This window comes from Camelus bactrianus, chromosome 7 (assembly GCF_048773025.1).
Source record: "Camelus bactrianus isolate YW-2024 breed Bactrian camel chromosome 7, ASM4877302v1, whole genome shotgun sequence".
NCBI lineage: Eukaryota > Metazoa > Chordata > Mammalia > Artiodactyla > Camelidae > Camelus > Camelus bactrianus.
This window is the reverse complement of record NC_133545.1, coordinates 78,080,085-78,101,243: the sequence shown is the minus strand read 5'-3', so window position 1 is coordinate 78,101,243 and position 21,159 is coordinate 78,080,085. Positions and strand designations below refer to the sequence as shown.

Here is a 21,159-nt window from a genome sequence, read left to right as displayed (position 1 = left end):
TGTAGTGCGCGCCGGGACCCCGGAGCCGGCGAGGCCCACTGCGCAGGCTCGGCCGTTGCGCAGGCCCCACCCCGGCGGGCGGAGTAACGGTTTGGAATCCCCCAGAGTCCGCGAGCGACGGTCTCCTACCTCCTGGTCTAGGAAAAGTGTAAACACGCGCGCTCCGGAAGGCGTCCTCCAGTGGGAGGTTGCCCGGGGAACAGCTGAGCTGTGTGAGGCTCCGAGCTAGAAAGAAAGGCTCTATGCTTATTGTCTGCATTTCGCTTTGTCGTGACGAGCTGCGGAGACCCACGCAGAGCAGACTTGAGTATCTGCCCCCGTTCCCACCTCTTAAGTTGCTAACAATTGAAACCCATTTCTAACGCTTGGTTAGCACTAATTTTCAAGGGAAAACGCTGGTGGCACTAGAATCCCTCCCCAGAACATCCCTCCTAAGGACTGGCAGCAGGGCCAGGTGGAGGCCGGGTGCAGCGCGGCCGCTTCTTACTAGAGGACAGCGACACTAAAGTGCATTGTGGAGCTGAGGACCGGAGAGCGCGTTAGGGCTGGCCGGAAGGGTGAAGTGAAAGAGGAACGGCCTAAAATGAGGAAGAGACAGTTATCACCACCGGCAGTACCTAGTTCCAGTTCTTGGTCCCAGGGGTTCGTGCTGGCTGCCGCTTTCATCGTCCTCAGCCGAAACAAAAGGCAAGTGCCAGAGAGTGACTCCTGAGGACCTTTAGTGCGGTCTGCACCTCTCGGTCTTGGCGCATCTGTGTCCACTCGCTTCTCCAACCCTTCACACTTGATGCTCTCGAATCAGTAGAAAGGAGCACAATTAGTGGAAAACACAAGCTCGGGAGTCAAGGGATTTGGGTTCTATTCCTGTCGTCCCTCGGTGACGACATCATTACCTTGTGTTATGCACGCTTTCTGTGCCAGAGTTCCTAGATCAATCAGATTATTGTATTGACCTCTTATAGAAGTGGTTTCATGGGGCTGAATTACGAATAAAGTAGGTGTAGCAATGGGTTATATCTGTTCGTTAAACAGTAAGAGCTTTAATAATAATAATAAAGAGCAGTACTGTAAGTATTCTGTGTTATCTGGTGAGTGTTTTACTGGGATCTTTTTAAAGACTTTCCCACTATATCTGCAGCATTATAAACAAGTTTTTAGGTACATTCACAGCTACGGCAATTGTGAATCAAAGGAACTCCTGCTTTTGTTAAAATGTAAGTTTCTGTATTGCTAAGTGGTTTTTCAAGATGCTCTCATCTGCTGCGCATTTTTTTTTTTAAATTTTGCAGGCTGGTGGAAGCTTAACCTTTCTCCCATACCTCCCTATTTATCTAAATGCAGTGCTGATATGATCAGGCATTTTTCACCAATTTGGGGTATAAAAAAAGGTCGCTTTCACCTAGGAGGAGCTCTTTTTATTTTTCCTATCCTCGTATTTAGCCTGTCAGCCATTGACGGAATTGATGCAAATCCAGGTTCAGAGTAATAATATTAGTGTCTGCTGATGCTAATATTTAAAGAATTAGAATTAAAAAGAGCCTTCAAACTGTGGTTTGCGTAATTTAATATGTAAGTCAGAAGTTTTGTCAGCATTTTATGGTGCATCAAGTTATGAAAATTTACTGAGAGAAAACTCACTTATTTTAGATTTCCTGTTGATTTGTTGAATTGTTTGACTTGACCTCTGTTGCTCTATGTATTGTTTTAAACTCTATATTCACCTCCCCCTTAGCTGTAGTTGCCTCACTTTGCCAGTGCAGTAGCAGTATGACACTAATTTCTTCACCTAAATTGATAAATGAAACAGTATGAAGACTTACATTTTATTACTGCCCTCTGGTATCCGTTGCTGGTAACCTGGGCTCTGTAATTGGTCACAATTTCTTTATTGAAAGTCGACATTCGTATTTATTTTATAGCTTGGTACTGTCCTGAGGTTTATAAAAATGAAATGTCATCGTAATGGACGATCTGAGCACTGAGGTGCGTATTTTCATCCTACTGACAGGCATCTGCTGGCCTGTGCATTATAAGCAAATGTTCTTCAAGGTGTTTTGATGGCTTTCCATTTGTATAGCACTGTTCACCTATGAGGAAAACAGTAGGGGTACCAGAGAGCTTTCCCCAGGAGCCTGTGTGAGACTCACCAGTACCAGATGAGGACGGTAACCTTCATGTCCTTCACGCTCTTTCAGTTGTATCACGCTGCAGGGGCTAAGGCTGCAGGAGGCAAGCACTGCAATCCTGCAAATAATGGTCCCTACAGCCAGGACCATACCAGCCAGCCTTTATAGAAATAATTAAAAACATATAATGAAATTCTCAAGTGTTTCAAGGGAATGCAGTGCTACCTACTTGCAGAGAAAATGACGAGCAGTAGGATAAAGGTAGGCTTTATGGAGGGATATAAGATGACCCTTGATGAACGGGTCAGGATTTGAAGATAAGAGCAATGAAGGAGGCATATCAAACAGGAAGGAGCAGGGGCACAGATGTAAGAGTTGTTATAGCTTCTACAAAGGACAGTGATCAGCTTCAGTTAGTACTGCTGATCCATGTTTGGAAGTACTGAAAAGTGAAATAAAGTATGATTGTGGAGAACCTTGAAAAGTAAGATTTCAGAGTAACAGTTAAGAAGGAGCATATATACAAAACCTAGTGTGGGGGGGAGGTGGATGGGAAGGGACAGACTGGGAGTTCGAGATTGTATAGCAAAGGGAAATATATTCAAGTTCTTGTGGTAGCTCACGGGGAAAAAGAATATGAAAATGAATATATGTATATTCATGTATGACTGAAAAATTGTGCTGTACGCCAGAAACTGACACAGCATTGTAAATCGACTATAGCTCAATTTAAAAAACAAAAAACCTAGCATGATCTATTCAGCAAGATATATTCAAAAACAATGTGCAGATCTTAAATTCGGGGTGGGGGGTGGGGGTGGTGGCGGGGGGAGCAGAGCAATTCAGTACTGTTACACATAAGAACAGTTGACCGAGAAGCGTGAGACCTCTTTGATGGCCAAATGCCAGCAAGTATGAATGAACTGGTAATGATCAGGGTGGCATCCACCACACATAAACAAGTTTGTTAAGTAGCGGTGGACGGGAAAAATAGTAGCATAGAGTGGTCAGATATATGCACTTGGGAATGAAAAACTGTGGGTTCCAAGCCCAGCACTTCGGTTTACCAGTTATAAGACTTTAGATTACCTAATCTTTGTGATTGACTTCTTTCACTTGTGAAAAGGGGATAATGATAGTACCTACCTTTAGGGTGGCTGTGGGAATGAAATGTTATTTTCTATTGCACAGTAAGCCCTCATTAAATGGTAGTTAGTATTCATTGCTTCTTGAGGTGACAGTAAGGATTACATGAGATAACGTATAGCAGCTGGCACATTATTGAATGAGTATTGAATGTTAGCCGCAATGTCACTATTACTTGTAGGTATGGACTGGAGATAGGTTTTGAAGATAGGTTCAGTAGGGCAGCCGTGGGCCTGTTAGCATCCTGATGCACACAAAGCAAGCCTGATGTTTAGCCAAAATTCTTTGACTTCTGTATATTGGAGTCAGTTGAGTGACTGGAAATGAAGCTCAGTTAGCTGACTTAACTCCAGCCCCACACAGTCCCAGCTTCAGCATATTACCACAGTATGGCAGCCAGCTTTCCAAACACCGTCAAAAACTGGGCAACAGACAGATTCCGGGAATAAGAAGGAAGTAAGACACAAGGACTGAGCACTGCTGGTGGAAGGCCTCTCCCTACTCCCTCTGTACACCCGCGTGGGCAGGAGTCTGAGCCGGAGAGGCCCTGCAGCCTGCCTTCTCTTTCGAGAAGGAAAATTTGGCCATGGATATCCTTTGAGCTGGACAGGCCTGCTCTTCCCTCCATCTCCTCTGCTCAGAGATAACCATCTTGGTTTTTCTCTCTGCATTTCTATTCAGCTCACTCCGGAAGGAATGCTTAGGGTCTGAAATTGCTGTGAGCAAGCAGTCTGTGATACTGTTTCCTAGACTTGAGAAAGCTTTTGTCCAAGGGCTCCCTGACCCTCACCCCAGCTCCCACTCCATGCCAGTTGGAAGGGGCTTTCCCTGGTATACTTGGTTTGTAAATAGGCCCTGTTAGAGTTAAAGAAATCTCTGTCACTCAATCAGAAATATATTTTATGTCATAGCCCAGTACACAAACACACACACATATACATAGTGTCATGAAACTATACTTACCCTTTCTACAAGCAGTGCTCTCTGCTATTTCTATTCTGTTCTGTCCTTAAAAAAAAAAAGGGGTGGTTATGACCCACTAAAATGTTAAAGTACATTAATGGCTTGGAATTTAAGTTTGAAACCAGTGCTTTATATCTCCCACAGTGTTTTGAAGAGGTTATACTATTCTAGAAATGTCTGAAAGGAGGGATAAATCTTTGCACTGGGAGGACCATGGTGTTGGCTGCATAAAGGGGTGATGAGGAAGAAGATAGACATCCAAGATTAAACAATACCAGGAAACTCAAGAACAAGGCTACTTGGAGTTTCTCTCCTCCTCAGAACTGGGGTTTCAAATGAACAAAAACAATTTCTTGACAGTAGATTTAACACCCACCTGTCCCTCAGCTGAGAAAAATACTAAGCATGGATTTGCAATTCTTACTCCCACCTTAAAACCTACCTACCCATCAAGGCCCCTGCTCAGATGCCACTCTCCCCATCAAGGCTTGCCTGACTCATCCTTGCAGTGGGTGACATGTGGTAGAGAAGGAGCGTGAGCTTTGGAATCAGGTAGAACTGGATTCACATCTCCACCCTTCCTATATGACACTGGGCAATCACTCAAGCTCAACTTGTATATCAGTAAAATGGGGATAATAAAAACTTCCCTTAGAGAGTTTTCCTGAAAAGATCAAAGAAGATAACATCCTTGAAGGCTCTTTATTGCTTGCCAAATAACACGTCTTCCATAGATGTTCCTTTCCTTCATTCCTCTTGGTAATCACTGTCCCTGCAGAGCATCCAGGCACTATGTTTCCTTTGAGACATCACTCTCTACTTCATATAGCAGCGGCATACTTACTTTATCCACCCTGTAAGACAAGCTCCCAGGGGACAGCGTCCATTGGCCATTCATAGTCTCATAATACCCAGTAGTATAACAGAAGGCGCTCACAGAATACTTGTTGACTTACTGAAGAACGTCATCAAAGGTAATATGACCCTGTCAAAGAAACGTTTAAAGTGCTTGCACAGAAATGAACGTGATAACTGGATAAAAGCTTACAATAAAAATAGTAACTGATAGGATGGCACTGACCACTAAAATTGTAAACAATCAGTGACAATTTATTACACCAGTATTCGTAGTTCATCCAATAGAATGAGCAAAGAACACTGACTAGCAGAAGACATTAGCTCATATCTTCAAATGTTAAGGAACTCAAGCAGCAGAGCACACCTGAGCTCTTCTTGAGTGAGCTGGAGAGGAATTTTGCCTCAGGATGAATCCTGTCTGTCATTTCTAGAATGAGATTTGGACTTCAGACTTCAGAGTTGATACTGAAATGAACTAAGACTTTTCGAGTTGTTAGGATGGCATGGGTGTATTTCGCATGGGATAAGGATGTGAATTTTGATGGGCCAGTGACAGCGTGTGAAGGACTGAATATTTACATCCTTCTAAAATTCATACATTGAAGTCCTGACCCCCAATGTGGTGGCATTTGGAGGTGGGGCCTTCAGAAGGTAATTAGGATCAAATGAGGTCATGAGAGGGGGCCCTTGTGATAGGGTTAGTACCCTTGGAAGAGACCCCAGAGAACTTGCTCTCTCTTCCTCCACATGCACCCCGTGGCTGGGAAGGGAGCTCTCACCAGAACCCAAACAGGCTGGCATCCAGATCTCGGACTTCTAGCTTCCAGAACTATAAGGAAATAAATTTCCATTGTTCAAACCACTCACTCTGTGGTATTTTGTTGTTGCAGCCCAAGCTAACCAATACCTCTAGGAATGACCTGATTTTCCTGAGTGATGAAGAAAATCCTTGAGAGCACCATGAATCTGAAGGCTACTCAGCAGAGAAAAGATGAGAACTTGTGTGCCCTGAACTTCTCACGGAGGGGCTCTTCTGTCCTCTCCCTTCATCAGGAATAAAGACTCTAGTTTGTCAGGGCAGAGTCAGTGCTTTCTAATTTGAGGGGAGGAAGGGAAAGGGTCAGTCTTCACCCTGCTTCACCTAGCCTATTTATTGTGAATATTTGCTTATCTCTTGCAGTGAAAGACAATAAAAATGATGGCGTGGTCCCCCTGCATTCTTGCCTAGGGCACCAGAGAAATTCCGAACGAGTCCTGTCTGCCCAATGTCTGCTGCTAGATGTTTCTTTGGCCCCTTCTTGTTGCCCCAGGAGGCAACTGAGCTGCTTCCTTGGAACCCGTCAGGACTTGTCTTCTTTAGTCATCTCCCAGGTGCTAAACCACACCATCCACATCCACCCACTTCCCAATATATTAATGCGTGGACTCTGGAATTTTAACTCTGCCATTTATTTCCTGAGCGGCTTTAGGCAACTCACTCAAGCCTTCCTTGTCTCGGATTCCATATTCTGCAAAATGGGGACAGTTGTTTCCACCTTTTAGTGTTGTTTTGGAGATTAATGACTTTAAATAGATTAGCATCCCATCTAATGCCGTGCCCAACAAGCGATAAACACGCAATGATTGTCAGCCATGGCCACGTTCATCTTTATCATCACCTTTGCCAGGTAGATACAAATCCTGGACCCAAAGCTGTTTAGGTGATGTCCACTAGATGGCACTAGCCACAGGTAAACAAAATTTACACGTATACCATATTTCATCGAATGTTTGAAAGTATGAAGAGACAGAAAACTGTAATAGTAATAAGGCAGTGTGCATATATAGGGATAAATATATTGTGGCCCCAAAACTAAGCATTTGCTCCATGATAATTACCTAAAGCAGTTGTTTGAGAACAGCTACTAGTCAAACATGTTCTGGTTTGATTCCCAGACCCCAGGAGATTCTGATGCAGGAGGATCAGCAGAGAAACAAAAACGCTCCCATTAGGTTATCACGGAGTGCCAGTGTATTGTTCAGTCAGGTCTGGCTAACAACGGAGGTTTTTGTTTTGCAGAAATGTGTTTCTCCAGCTTTTGTTAGGCTGAGTAGGGTGTGATTTGGAGAAAGACCTTGCTGCAGGCCTGAGATTTTTGTGTGCTAAGGGAGGAAACTTTTGCAGGCAACCAACCGCTGACAGAGACAGAAACTTGGAAGTGCAGAAGAGTTCAGACAGAGCGTTTTGCAAGTTTTTCTATGTGATAAAGAGTATCACCAGAGCTTTTGCGAGTAGATGTGCTCTTCTGACATCTGTGAAAATGATCTCAAGGTAGAGCAAGAACAAAACGGGCTGGACATTTGAGTTACAGCACCTTCTTACTTTTCTTTCTTGTTACTCCTTTCTGTTATCCCTAAGCCTTCAAATGGAGTCTTGTTTAAAATATCTTAGTTATACTGTAGGGAGTTAAGGGAGAGATTTGTGTCCACCTTTGGGCTGAATTATTATACCCATTGGAACTGAGTTACAGAAGTGAGGTGATAAAGATTGAAACGCGAAAGCACTCAATGGGAATCCTCATTGATGTTTAAAGAAATCAGATAAAAGCCTGGAATCCCTGTAGTTTCCTAGGATGGAAGGTTTTGTCGTTTGGGTATCCAAGAGCAGGGCAATCCTAGAAGACTGGCCATGGTCATACCCTAAACCAGCTAAAGGTCTGGGGGCTGCAGGCACATCCAGAACAGGGGGAAGGTTATAGAGCACACCTGGGCGGTAGTGATGAGAAATGCAGACAAACGGGACAGAATTATATTGGTTAAGGGGAGAGACTGACAAGAGCAATCTGGGGAGTTGTTTCTGAGCTTTCTGTTTAGAAAGAAAATAGAGCCAGTGGCAGACCCACTTCTTCAGCTTCCTGACCCCCTACCTCCAATTCATCTTACCTCCTTTCTACCCCAGAGGAAAGGGAATTCTTTGTCCTTATATATGCTAGATCTCTTCTGTCCAGACTCCATCAGTTATCAGTTCCAATTCTTTCATTGCTGGCTCTAGTCTCTAGACATATTTTTTTAAAAGTTCAAGTCCGTACCTTTTGAAACAAAACTCTCTCTTCATTTAGCATCCTGTAGTTACTGTCCTGTTCTTTCTTCCCTTTGCAGCCACGCTTCTAGAAAGAGCAGTCCCCCTGGCTCCACTCCCTTTCTTCCCTTTCTGTTCCCCACCCTGCAATCCAGCCATTTTGCCCACACCCACCTGCAAATGCCCCCACGGAGGTGAGCAGGGAAATTCTTCCTGTCAAAGTCATTGGGTGGTTATCAGCAGGAACTCTAAGCCGGCTGCAACGTTTGCAGCTGTTAACGTTTATCCAGTAATTACTGAGCTCCTGCTGTGTGTTTGACACTGTTCTAAGCACAGTGGTGTCTCAAGGGTGCAGTCAGGTCCTGCTGCCATCAGAGTGACCTGGCCCCGGGCCTGGGCTCGGGGTGTGGGGAGCCCTGCAGCTTGGATTGGCGGGGCAGCAGGCTCTTGTGAAAGCGCCAGCCTTTGACTGCCTTCTCCGCCTGCATGACGGTGTGAATTCCAGACCGCCTGCGCAAATGTTATTTTCATCATATTGTTAACCACTCTTTTATCAATGTAGTATCTTAAAATTGCTGAAAATGTGTTATTTTAGGAGGAAATGACCACTCCCCCAACAAAGCCTGCCTTCTGTCCTCTCGTAGCTTGATCTCTGGTGGGGTGAAACTCACAGTACCCATGTAAACATTTAATTTCAGAGAACTGTAAATACTGTGAAAGAAATAGAGCAGGACAACATGATATAAAGCACTTAATAAGCTCTGAAGGCTCATATCCCCTCCAAATTCGTAAGTTGAAATCCTTACCCCAAGGTGATGATTAGGAGATGGGGCCTTTGGAAAGCGATTAGGTCTTAAGGTGAAGCCCTCATGAGTAGGATCAGTGCCCTAATAAAAGAGGCCCCACAGGGATGCCTTGCCCATTCCTCCCATGTAACGACACAGTGAGAAGGCACCTGCCGTGACCCAGGAAGTGGGCCCTCCCCAGACGCTGATCAGCCTCCAGAATTATGAGAAAGAAATGTTTGTTGTTTGTAAGTCACCGAGTTGATGGCTTTTTTGTGATAGCCACCCAAACAAACTGAGACCGGCAGCTGTGGCACTGGGAGAACTGGGTTGGAGTATGGTCAAAGAAGGCCTCTTTGAGAAGATGACATTTAAGTTGAGACTTAAAAGATGAAAAGGTTTAGAAAAACCTGGGGGAAAGCCTGCCAGGCAGAGGGAAGAGTAAATGGAAAGGCACCGAAGAACTTGGAATGTTGGGGAACTGGGAGGAGAGCCATGTGCCTGGAGCTTCAGGACATGACAGTGGTTAGAAAGGAGGCTGGACGAGGTGGGCCTTGTTTATCAGATGGGAGATGCTGTTGGCAGGTAGAGAGACCCCAGATGGGAAAGCCCATCAAAGTGTGGGCAAGCCCCCGCAAACTTGTGGGTCCTTGCCTGCCGTTGAGAAAGAATTCTCACTAGAGGCAGAGGGACAACATCGGGGGATGGGAGTAAAGACCTGCTTTATTGATCAGAGAGAGAAGGTGGGGGGAAGGCAAAAAAAAAAAAAAAAGAAAAAGAAAAAAACACTTGAGCAGGAGCCGTCAGCAAGGGAGCTAGATGAGACAGCTCCAGCCCCCATCCGGCCACGGGGCCTTTTATTGGGCAGCTTTGCCATCGTGACCATCACTCAGGTGGTGCCAATCATTTTCTGTTACTGGCTCTTTCCTCCCATGGAGCTCAGCCCAAAAACTTTGGCAGATGGAAGAGAGCAAAGAAAGAGATATCAGGATATGTCCTTGGGATCAATGCAGCAGTTGTGGCGTGTTGTATGGTTACGTCCTTGGAATCAAGGTGCCAGCTCTGGGAAGAGAGGAACAACTTGTTTTTTAACAGCCTGGCGTTTTCTTTCCCTTGTTGTTAATCAGGCAGGGTCAGTAAGCCTGCCTGCTCACCTCTCACAGTCACTGGAGCAGGTGTAAGTGCTAATAGATAAGATTCAGGAGAGAGAGGAACTGAGGTGCAGAAGAGGGTGGGACTTCACCACACACATGGAGGAGTTTGCTTTGATAACAGCAGAAATGCACATACCTTTTAAAGCTTTTCCCCCTTACTTTTCACAGTGTCACTCCTGATTCTCTGCCTTCCTCTCTGATTCTTCTCAGTCTCCCCTTTCATTTCTTCGTCAGCAGGGTTCTGTCCAACTATCCTCTTTACATCTTCCTTAGACAGTCTTTCGCCCAAGCACATCAGCCCGGACCACTCGCGTGGACTTCATACTCTCATATCCAACTATAGTTCTTAATCTCCCAAATTATATCTCCAGCCCAGACCTGTCCTCTGACCTGATTTAGCTGCTTATTTGACATGTCTGCTTGGATAGAGGCATCTTGAATTTAATGTGTCCAAAATTGGGATTCTTGAGTCTTCTCCACACACAAAACACAGCACTGAATAGGGCGTGGCAGACGTGGAGGGTGGTGGGTGCTCACCGATGGCCCAGGTTCCACCTCTCCTTGTAACCTCCACCCTCACTCTCCTGATACAGACTCGAAGTGTTTTCGTTCTTACGTGTAGTAAGCATTGCTAGAGCGCACCAGTACTGTGAACTCTCCTTCCTCTCCTAGACATCATATTTATTTATATAAGAGGATTTTATTTATCCACTTCCTTGAAGGTAGACTTGGCTGTAGCTCTTACCTTGGCCACTGATATGTAAGTGAAAATTATACGTATTGCTTCTGGGTGGACATATTTAAGATTAGGTGCACAATTCTCCTTGTTGTCTTTTTTTCCCTTCTTTATTACAAGGTTTTATCATTTATCAAGACATAGATGCCTAAAATCAAAGCAGCCTAGAATGCTGAGCCATTATGTGGGAAAAAATTGCCCAGGGAGTCACTTGAACATGCAGCAAATGTTGAGCAAGAAGGGGAAAACAAACAAAAAAAGACCTTTGTTGTGTAAGTCACTGAGGTTTTTGCTCTTTTTTTAGTTCTCAGGTGTGTCCATGTGCGTGTATCTTCGGTTACCACATATAATCCAACATGCCCTGGCTGACAGAAATGCTCTGCAAAGTCAGTATTTAAAACAGATCTCTTCTAGCCTCTACTTCCAACTAGATAGCCACCCCCCAAGCCTCTTCTAACTAGAAACTGGAGCTGCCAGTGTCCCCAAGCTGATCCTCTTCAGCTCTCTCCAGTTTCAGTTATCATCTACTTAGTTGCTTAATCCTAGATCCAAAAACAGAAATCATCTTCATTCCTCCCTCGTCCCTCACTCCCACAGTCTGATCACCAGGTTTTTGTCAGTATGTCTCCGATTTGTCCTGGACGTCTGCAATAGCTTTCTTCCTGTTCCTGCGTCCAGTATTAAAATACCGACAATACCCTCAAAATCAGATGTGAATAAAGGGTCTCCAGGAGGCCTTCTTCCTCCCGCCCTTGCCCCCAGCCATCTCCCAGCTCCTCTTCCTGTAGGCAACCGACATGACCAGAGCCTGTGTGATTCCTTGAGAGATGCTCTCCACATGTGAAAACAAACAAGTCTGTACATCTCCCAGAGTAATCTTACAAAAACACAAAACTGGCCGTATCTCCCCTAGTTTAAGGCCTTTCAGTGCCTTCTGGTTACAAAGCCTTGAGTATTTAGGACCCTGCGTTGGCAGCCTCCTCAGTCCTGCTGATCTTTCAGTCCCAAATGACTGCTTCTCAGCTGAGATTGTTCCTGCCTCAGGGCTCTTCCCTCTGCTGTCCCCAGCTTGGACAGTTTCCCCCCAGGTCTGTGTCATTCTCCATGACGCAAGGCCCTCTGTTTGTCGCCTTCAAGCCCCCACCACAAGCAGTCAGCGTATCTTTATTGGGATGTTTACCTGCTGATCAACCATCTCCCACATTAGACTCTGTCACCTGAGAATAGAGATGGTCTCTTATTTTGTTTACCACTTACTGTAGCCCCAGCCTCTAGTTCCCTGCCTGTCACTGAAGAGGCACTTCAATAAGGAACTGATGGAGAAGCATGTGCCCTGATTAAAAAAGAAAAAAAAAAAAAAAAAAAAGACAGGTGAAACTAAAAAAAGAAATAGGTCCCAGCTATTTAAGCAGGTAAATCTGGCCTCTGTGTGGTTTCTACCCCCGAGTATAGATTTTATCCTGAGCCTTGTCACACTGCGTGTCTGCTGGCTGCGTCTCTGCCACCCGGTGCGGAGAGCAGAGCGGGCCTCACCCCCACAGGGTAGAAGCCTTCGGTCCTTTGGGAGGAGGTGACAGCAAGCACAGAATGCTTGTGTGCCAGACCTTGTATTTTGTCACAGACATTTAATAACTAGTTTAAACAGAAATATTAAGCAATCACTTCGTCCTTTGTTTTAGGCACCAGAAGTTCCTTTGTTTTTTTAACCAGCAAGTAAAACCAGAAAAGACAGCAGCTCCCGCATAAGAAACAGTATAACGTGTCTGTGATGGAACATTAATGCCACAAACTTGAATCAGTATCTGCTTCTGCCTTCAGTGTTTTAACACAGCACATACTTTCCTAATCATAAAAGTAATGTCTCAGATAGATAACAGAATACTAGTATTGTCTTAAAGGGGTAAACTGGGGAAATAAAAATTACATCCATGGAACAAGGTTTTTATTTCTAAGTCACAAAAGCTAATCTTTCATCTGTTTCCCTGTCCTTGGAAACCAAACAACAAAAGCTGCATTCATCTCTACTTTAATTTCTCCTGAATTTATTTCTAGGTATCCAAGTCAGCTGATTGGATTAGCTAGGTAATGTAACCCAGCCATTTTGCCTTTATCTCTTACCAGAGTAGAGGATAAAATCCAAGCTCCTTAATGTAACATACAAGGTCTCTCGTAATCTGGCCCCAGTCTACCACCCAACCTCGTTTCCCACCACTGCCTTCCCTTACCCACTTTATTGGGAGCTTACCGGAGAAAGGTCGTGGGCACACAAGTGTGTTCCAATGGTCCAGACCTCTCTTCACCTGAATACTTCTGTGCCAGGGTATAGCAGGATGCCCGTATATGATACAGGCTTGGAGGAATGAGTTAAAGGATCCTGAAATCACAAAGTGATGAGCTAGGAAGTGAATTCACCTGAAAGGGGTAGGGTTGCCTGCTCTGATCAACACACAGAGAGCAGGACCCATCCTCAGTGTGTAGTCGTGTCCCCTAGCTCACAGGTGCCTTGCAGAGAGCTTCAGTGAACTAACTGTATCCCTCCCCCAAACTTACATGTTGAAACCATAGTCCCAAAGTGATGGTATTTGGAGACGGGGTCTTGGGGAGGTAGTGGAGCCCTCACGATGGGATGAGTGCCTTGCAGGTAGAGAGCTAGCTGGGTGAGGACACCCTCTGAGCGCCCTCTGTAAACCAGAAGAGGGCATTCCCCAAGAACCTGCCTATGCTGGCACACTGGTCTCAGACCTTTACCCTCCAGAACTATGAGAAGTAAATAGAAATGTTTGTTGTTTAAGCCGTTCGACCTATAGCAATTTGTTACAGCAGTCTGAACTGACTAGGACAAGAACCCTATGTGGTCTCCATCCTGAAGCGTCTCCACCACCTTGTAGCTCTGGTTGGTCAAGGACTTGTATCTTTCTTTTACATTCAGAGGGTGACCTTTAGATCCTCCTCCTGTGCGGCCTAGAACTCCTCCATGACTGGGATAGTCATGAGTGAAACTGGAGAAAATTGCAGACAAAGTCTAAACTGGCATATTAGGCAGTCAGCCTATCCTGGCCTCAGGAAGTGTAGTATCAGAGGTGCTTCTGCAACTCAGAATGTCCTTGTCGGTCACAGGGAGTCTGGGAGTGGTGTGACGTGGAAAGGTGTATCTGCACGTGGCGGGCTTTTTTAAAAGGGCCCTCGGGAGGAGTCTTGTGCTGATGGCACAGCTGTGCATCTTGATCGTGGTGGTGTTTACGTAAAGCTATACTTGGGATAAAATTGCATAGAGCTTCGCACATGCATGGTGACTTGTGAATAAGCCCTATGGTGTATACCAATGCCAGTTTCCAGGGTTTTATACTATACTGTAGTTATGCACGATGTTAACACTGGGGGAGGCTGGGTGAAGGGTGCGTGGGAGCTGTGCCATACAGATTGCTGTGAATCTATAATCATTTCAAAGTAAAAGTGTTTTTTTTTTTTTTTTCTTTTTTAAGCGTAATGGGGAGGGACTCAGAATACTGAAGCACTTGATCTAAAACAGTGCATTGGGACTGGCCTTTAAGCTAGATCTTATGCAAAAACAGTTCCTCTGTGTCTAGACTTAAAGATGTTCCTGAAAAAAGGGATGAAGTGGGCTACCTTAGCAGATGCAAAATGAGTGCAGAGTCTAGAAGGGCCTTCAGCTCCTTGGAGCTCTGTGAGCATCCAGGTGAATCCCCAGCTGCTTTTCTGGAGACCTGCAGGGAGAGCAGGCAGACGGGCAGGTGAGTTGTGGTAGGCCATAGGAAGGGGGCCGAAGGCCCAGGAAACTGGATGTCTTGTTTACTCAGGTGACTGCCGTCCTCAAACCATGCTGCCTTTACTCAGCATCACTGCAGCTGAATTCAGTTTTCCAACAGTACCAGTCATCTGCTGTGCTCCTGGTACTCCTCACTCTTCTAGAGCTTGGAATCTGTCCAGGAATAAAACAAAGATCCCTTCCCTGGTGGAGCTTCTGTTTTAGCACAAGGGAGGAGGCAGGGAGAGAAAATAAGCAGTCCTGGGTGGGTTATAGAGCATACTAGAAGGTGGTAACTATTATGGAGGAAAAAAATAGGACCAAGTGGGGGGACCTAGAATTCAGGAAATGGTGTGATGTGTGGGAGAGGGAGCGTTGCTAAATACTCTTGAGTTCTCAAATGATATGATTGTATTGCAACCAATCCCCTGTTTGAATTTTCTTTTTCTACTACCAGATTCTCTCCCTCATCATTCCTTTCTGCTTTTCCCTGATTTCCTGTCTCTTCTCTCCTTCATTTTAGCCTTCCTTTTTTCTCTTTCTTCAATTAATTCACCCTTTCTTTTTTCTTTTCTAATTCCCCCTTTCTTATTTACCTACCTTCTCTGGCGCCATTTTCTTCATCAGTGGCTCTTTAATCTTTTTCCTTTTTATCTTCCTTTCCTTCCTCCCTCATCATTTTTATTTTTCTCTCCCATTCTTTCTCGCTATTTGTCTTTATGTGGCTTTTCTGTGGAACTGAAGTTCATATGATTCAAGTTCATGTGGCTTTTGTTATATTGTTTGCATGATAAATGCTTCCTATTCTAAATGAAACCAAACTTCCTTTAGGAACCCAGCTGGATGCAAATGGAAACAAGCCCTGATTTACTGACTCTCATCTCATCTGTTCACACAGGTCTAAGCCCCAAATATTTCTGGAAGTTCCAGTAAGTGCCTGACGTGTTCATGAGCAAGTCCGTTCTACCAAGGACTGCTGTCCTCCATGCACTCTTTCAGGGGACCATCGTTAAGACCTGAGGTATCTCCAGAGCTCTAGGTGTGCCTGGAGACTAGGGCAGAATGCCTTCCTTTGTCTTTGTCTTTGGAATTATATTGTTATAATGGTTGCCAAGAGTATTGCATGTGCCCCATCCTTTTATAGGGATCTTGGTAAAGCAGCTTTTTTGGATTATATTTTTACAGCTTCATTTCTTCATAGGACCCAAACGTGAGATCTGGCTTAGAACATACTCCAGAATGACAGGCACGGTATTACCCCCAATCACCCCGTCCACCAACAACTCAGCCTTGTTACTGGGTCAGCTCTTTAAGTCTGCTCCTTCTTGCTTTAGAATGAGTATCTCTAGCCCAGGAGGCTTCTCAGTCATTACACAGACTTCTATTTAGCCTGGCCCATCAGTGTCAGTGCCTGGACACATCTCAGTTCCAAGAAGACACAACTTGACTTCAACTCAGGAGTCCCCCCCTGAAAGTTCATGAGGCAGACAAGTTGAAATTTACATTTCTAATTTAAAAAACCACACAAAGATAAAAATCATGTTGCTTTTGTATTTTATATCATCTAGTAAGATATAACCATGATTAATTTTTGTAGGTTTCAACATGTATTATTTCATTTAATTTTTAAGTTGAGTGTCATTGGTCCCTGATGAAAATTTTTGCTAATTCTAGAAAATACACTAAGAATTATGATTGCTAGAAATTGAGAGGCTCTTCTAAAATATGTATGGAAATGCAGAGGGCTAGGCATATAGTAGAAAAAACTGGGTGCTAGTTATGTTTTGCTTATTGATATGGGTGCTAGCTATACTGGTGTGCTTGTTTTGTGAAAATTCTTCATGCGGTATGCTACACTTTGTAACATTTTTATGTGTATGTCACACCAGAGAGAAAATTTTGCTTAAAATAATGAAGTAAAAAATAAGCTGGAAATATTTGGGTAAGAATTACAAGATTGAACTTAGATATTTGTACCATCATTTATTGCATTAAGTCTTTTTTTTTTTTTTTTTTTTTTGGTGGGGGAAGAGGTAATTAGGTTTTTATTTATTTTTAATAGAGGTACTGGGGACATTAAGTCTTTACAAAAAGAAATCACACACAAACAGATGAAAGTAGAGCTATAAAGAATACATCAAAATGATGACTGATTACCGAGTACTGACACACTGCACAGCACAGGAGACCACTGACAAAATGAAAACCTACTGAATGGGAGAATGTATTTGCAATGATATGACCGATAAAGGGTTAGTGTTCAAAATATATAAACAACTCATACAACTCAGTATCAAAAAAACAAACCACCCAGTCAAAAAATGGGCAGAAGACCTGAATAGACATTTTTCTAAAGAAGTCATCCAGATGGCCAGCAGACACATGAAAAGATGCCCAGTGTCGTCGATCATCAGAGGAATGCAAATCAAAACCACGAGATATTAACTCACACCTGCCAGAATGGCTGTCATCAAAAAGTTAACAAATGTTGGTGAGGATGTGGAGAAAAAAAGAGCCCTTATACACTGTTGGAATATAAATTGATGCAGCCATGTGGAAAACAGTATGGAGGTTCCTCAGAAAACTAAAAATAGAACTACCATATGATCCAGCAAATCCACTGCTGGATATATATCCAAAAAAGAAAACAAAAACACTAATTTGAAAAGATACATGCGCCCCAATGTTCACAGCAGCTTTATTTACAATAGCCAACATGTGGAAGCAACCTAAGTGTCCATCAATATATGAATGGATAAAGATGTGTTGTGTATACATATACATATATACAACATACACACACACACATAAATTTCCAATAGAATACTATTCAGTCATAAAAAATAATGAAATTTTGCCATTTGCAATAACATGGATGGACCAGGAGGGTATTATACTTAGTGAAATAAGCCAGAGAAAGACAAAAACTGTATGTTACCACTTATACATGGAATCTAAAAAAATAAACAAATGAATATAACAAAATAGAAACAGACACACAGATATATTGAACAAACTAGTGGTTACCAGTGGGGAGAGAGAAAGGAGGAGGAGTAAGATAGGGGTAGGGAAATAAGAGGTACAAACTACTATGTATAAAATAAGCTACAAGGATCTGTTGTACAACACAGGGAATATAGCCAATATTTTACAATAACTTTAAATGAAGTATAATGTATAAAAAATTTGAATCACTATGTTGAAACTAATATAATATCATAAATCAACTATATGCCAATTAAGAAAAAGTAGTGGCACACTTAAAATTTAGCATTTTTACTATATTTAATAGTTTTGTTCAGAAAGGACACATCAGAGTAGTTTAAAAGGCAACACTACATCTCAAAAAATATGCACAAATATTTCCAAATGTACATGATTTGACTTTTTCCACTTGTTATTGAAATTCATATACAATACTGGAATCATATTCTACAGGTTAAAAATATAACAAAAGCTTTAATTTCAAGTAAAATTTTCATTGACAAACAGAATTAAAAGTATGTTTACTATTCACAAGATACATGGAAGAGATAGTATTTCTAGAGTGTGCTTGGGAAACAAGTCAAATAGACTGTGGTCTTACGTAGCCACAGACAGACCCAAGATTTTACAAAACTCTAGCCTTTGAAATGTAACTTTGGTATTTCCTTCAACTAATTAAAAAAAAAATGAGCAGTGCATATTTCCTCTATTGAACAGAGGTATTCATCCATTTTCTGCAAGACTATTATGTTCACTCTTTAGAGATATGATTTGTCGCCCTTGTAAGCAGGTATAACTGTGAAAATGAGATAGTGTTATAATCCTGGTTACGCTGTACCCAACAGGGGGAGAAGTCTGTTCCACATCAATTAAAGACATTGTAACCCATGAGCATGAAAGACTGTTAGAACACCACAGCCCATTACGACTTCCTGCAATTCCAATATGTAGTATGGGAAGGGGAATGGAGAGGACGATGAGATTCTCTTAGTCAACCAGTTTGATATGATCACTAATGATACTCCTCCAGAAGTAGACGGAGACCTTATTTCTGATTGTGTTTAAGAAGAAAAACAGAGATAAGACATGCTGTCTTTGGACAGCCAAACACATTTGGGAATTTCACACATCTGCCAAAGGTACAATGTAGTTCTCAGTCAAGTTAAGACATTGTCTTAGTTGGGGACCTGAGTATTTTTCTCTAGAAAAGTACAACTTCGTTCTCTCTAGTGTGAAATATATGAGACCAGTCCAGAGGACCAAAGCCGTATACATTGTCATCATATTCAATGCCTGAAAATTGTTGGCACTCAGAAATGATCAAGTAAAAAATATTTTCTGGCCTAACATACGGATTTTTTTTAAACTTACATATTTTCAATGTGTATATTCCAAACTAAGTTTTTTCCTTTGATACTGAGTTCATTTAGAATGTTTTATCTTAACCAATATAGGCAGTTTGCTTTTTAGATTTTTTTTTTTGAAAGGTAGTTAGAATCAGTTAAAGATCACTTCACATCCTGCTAAAATTTTATAGAAAAATATAAACTTGTTTCAATCACCAGTCATAAACATATCAAAACTGATTTTTGTTCCAAATAACAATTCTTGTGTTAGATTTTAAATAGACCATGCTTAAATATATCTCTATGTAATGACAATTTCTATAAACTAAGATAAAGCAAACTGCATTTTTGAACTAAAGATAGTCTGTCATATATTTTAGTTGATCTTACTAGTGATGGGGAAAAATCATAAATTTTCTATGGCAGGACAATCAAACTAAGACAGAAAGAAAGACAAATGACATTCCCCCTTTGTGGTCGGCCTATCCCGGTGTGCACTATTCATCTACATAATGTATTAATCAGACATCCTCAAAGCAAGAGGATGAAATCAATCTTTGAGAATAGTTCGTCCCTTTTCTTCAGATGCCAGCATTGTAATTCTGTGGTTAATATTTCTTTTTCATGTCATACAGGGGGTCACATTTACCAAAGGCTTGTTCTGTATATGCATAACTCACTAACAGATGGTTTTTGATAAACTGCATACAATGCTAATCTGTCAATATGGTACATAAATAATTTGTCTCCAAAAAATGTATGAAACTGCATCTCTAACTCCTGATTAATGGAGCAGTTCTCAGAGCTTCTCAGAATCTATTTCCCAGGTTATAAGCCTCAATTTGGCTGAAATAAAATTCTCTTTTCTTTTTTTCTTAGCTTGATTGTTACTTGATTTTTCATTGACACTTGTGATCCTTGACTATTATCATATTGAAAAATGGTTTCTGTAAACTACAGTAATCTTATCACTTCACTTCTCTGAGTCAATATTTCTAAAATGTTATCAGCCCAGTTCTGTAGCTTTTAAGTGAACCATTTCCTTTATTCTGAATTCTGGTTACATATCTGGTAACATATATAGTAATACCTCATTATTAAGCACTAACCAAATACGCATTAAAAAATTTATTTTTGTACTTACCAAGAGGGATTTTTAAAGGCATGTATTGATAAGTACATTAGTAATTATAGTTCAGCATTTATTCATCGTGACCTTACACTGTGATCAGTGCAGCTCATGGGTCTCAAGGTCAGTCAGAAATAGAATTTTCTGTAGGATAATCACTCCTGACTCACCTGTCCACAGAGGCTGTTGGGCGACTCTTGCCCCAGCTGCAGGGAGGTACACGCGCACCGACGCGAACACTGTTGGCAAGTCCGTGGTGGGGAACAGCAGCAGAACATCAGCAGGTCCTGGACATTGCTAAATTCTCCTCACCATTTTGCACATTTTAGAAGTAAGCTACTCATATTATAAATAAAGCCTCGAAACAAACTTAGCGCTTCTCTTTCAATGGTTGAGAGGTTAAAAAGAAAAATCCAAGAGTTTAAAAAAATAGAACAGAAAACGAATGAGTGCTTCAAGTTCAAAGAAAATAGTCAATGCAGAAAATATTTGCATAGAATTACGTGGTAGGTAACTTTTGCCTTCCAGTCCTGGCTTAGCATGACCTCCTGAGCCCAGTTTCAGGAAGCAAGTCTTCGCATAGCCTGTGAAAGCCAAGGGGAAACAGCCTTGATGCAAATGAATTCTCTTTAAGTCTACCTTACTTTTTTTGCAACTATGTTTTTGTACTGTTGGTTGCTTACATATACTCATCTTAGGTGTACAACATCACAATAAAAGAAGGGTAAAAACTTCATTTTGTACCTCATCATACTTTAACTGGATGTATTTTAAAAGCAATAATTACTATTTCTTGAACAATTATATTATGTACAAGACACCATTTTATTACTATACATGCACCTATTAATTTTCATAACTCTGTGAAAAACATGAAAAACTAAAGTGAAGACAGGGTAAGTAATTTGCCCTGGGCTACCTAGCCAGTACGTTGCAGAAGCACTCAAATCTGTCTGGTTCTAAAGCCCATACCATTAAAACCACTCTGCCATACTGCGTCCCTATGTACAGGAACCCTACCTGAATCATGATTTTATGCAGCATCAAAAATACTTTTATAGTGTGGCAACTTCTTAAATTCCAATTTTGATGTATGAGTTTTTACTC

The 21,159-nt window shown here is 42.3% G+C and overlaps 1 protein-coding gene and 1 long non-coding RNA gene across 3 annotated transcripts in view; one reads left to right on the top strand and one right to left on the bottom strand.

Annotated features, from left to right (window-relative positions):
* The first annotated feature begins 181 nt into the window (after window positions 1–181).
* On the top strand, window positions 182–6,168 carry LOC123614654 (uncharacterized). Its single transcript, XR_012508272.1, has 2 exons — window positions 182–687; window positions 5,984–6,168. It is a non-coding gene; the product is annotated as an uncharacterized LOC123614654 (long non-coding RNA).
* Window positions 6,169–15,123: 8,955 nt separating this feature from the next.
* The window catches only part of SLC26A4 (solute carrier family 26 member 4), a 52,183-nt gene continuing 46,147 nt past the window's right edge, over window positions 15,124–21,159 (bottom strand). For both annotated transcript variants that reach the window (XM_074367664.1, XM_074367665.1), the window contains exon 21: window positions 15,124–20,636. In XM_074367664.1, the coding sequence (XP_074223765.1) occupies window positions 20,613–20,636 (24 nt within the window). In that variant the 3' untranslated portion in view covers window positions 15,124–20,612. The remainder of the gene's footprint in view (window positions 20,637–21,159) is intronic.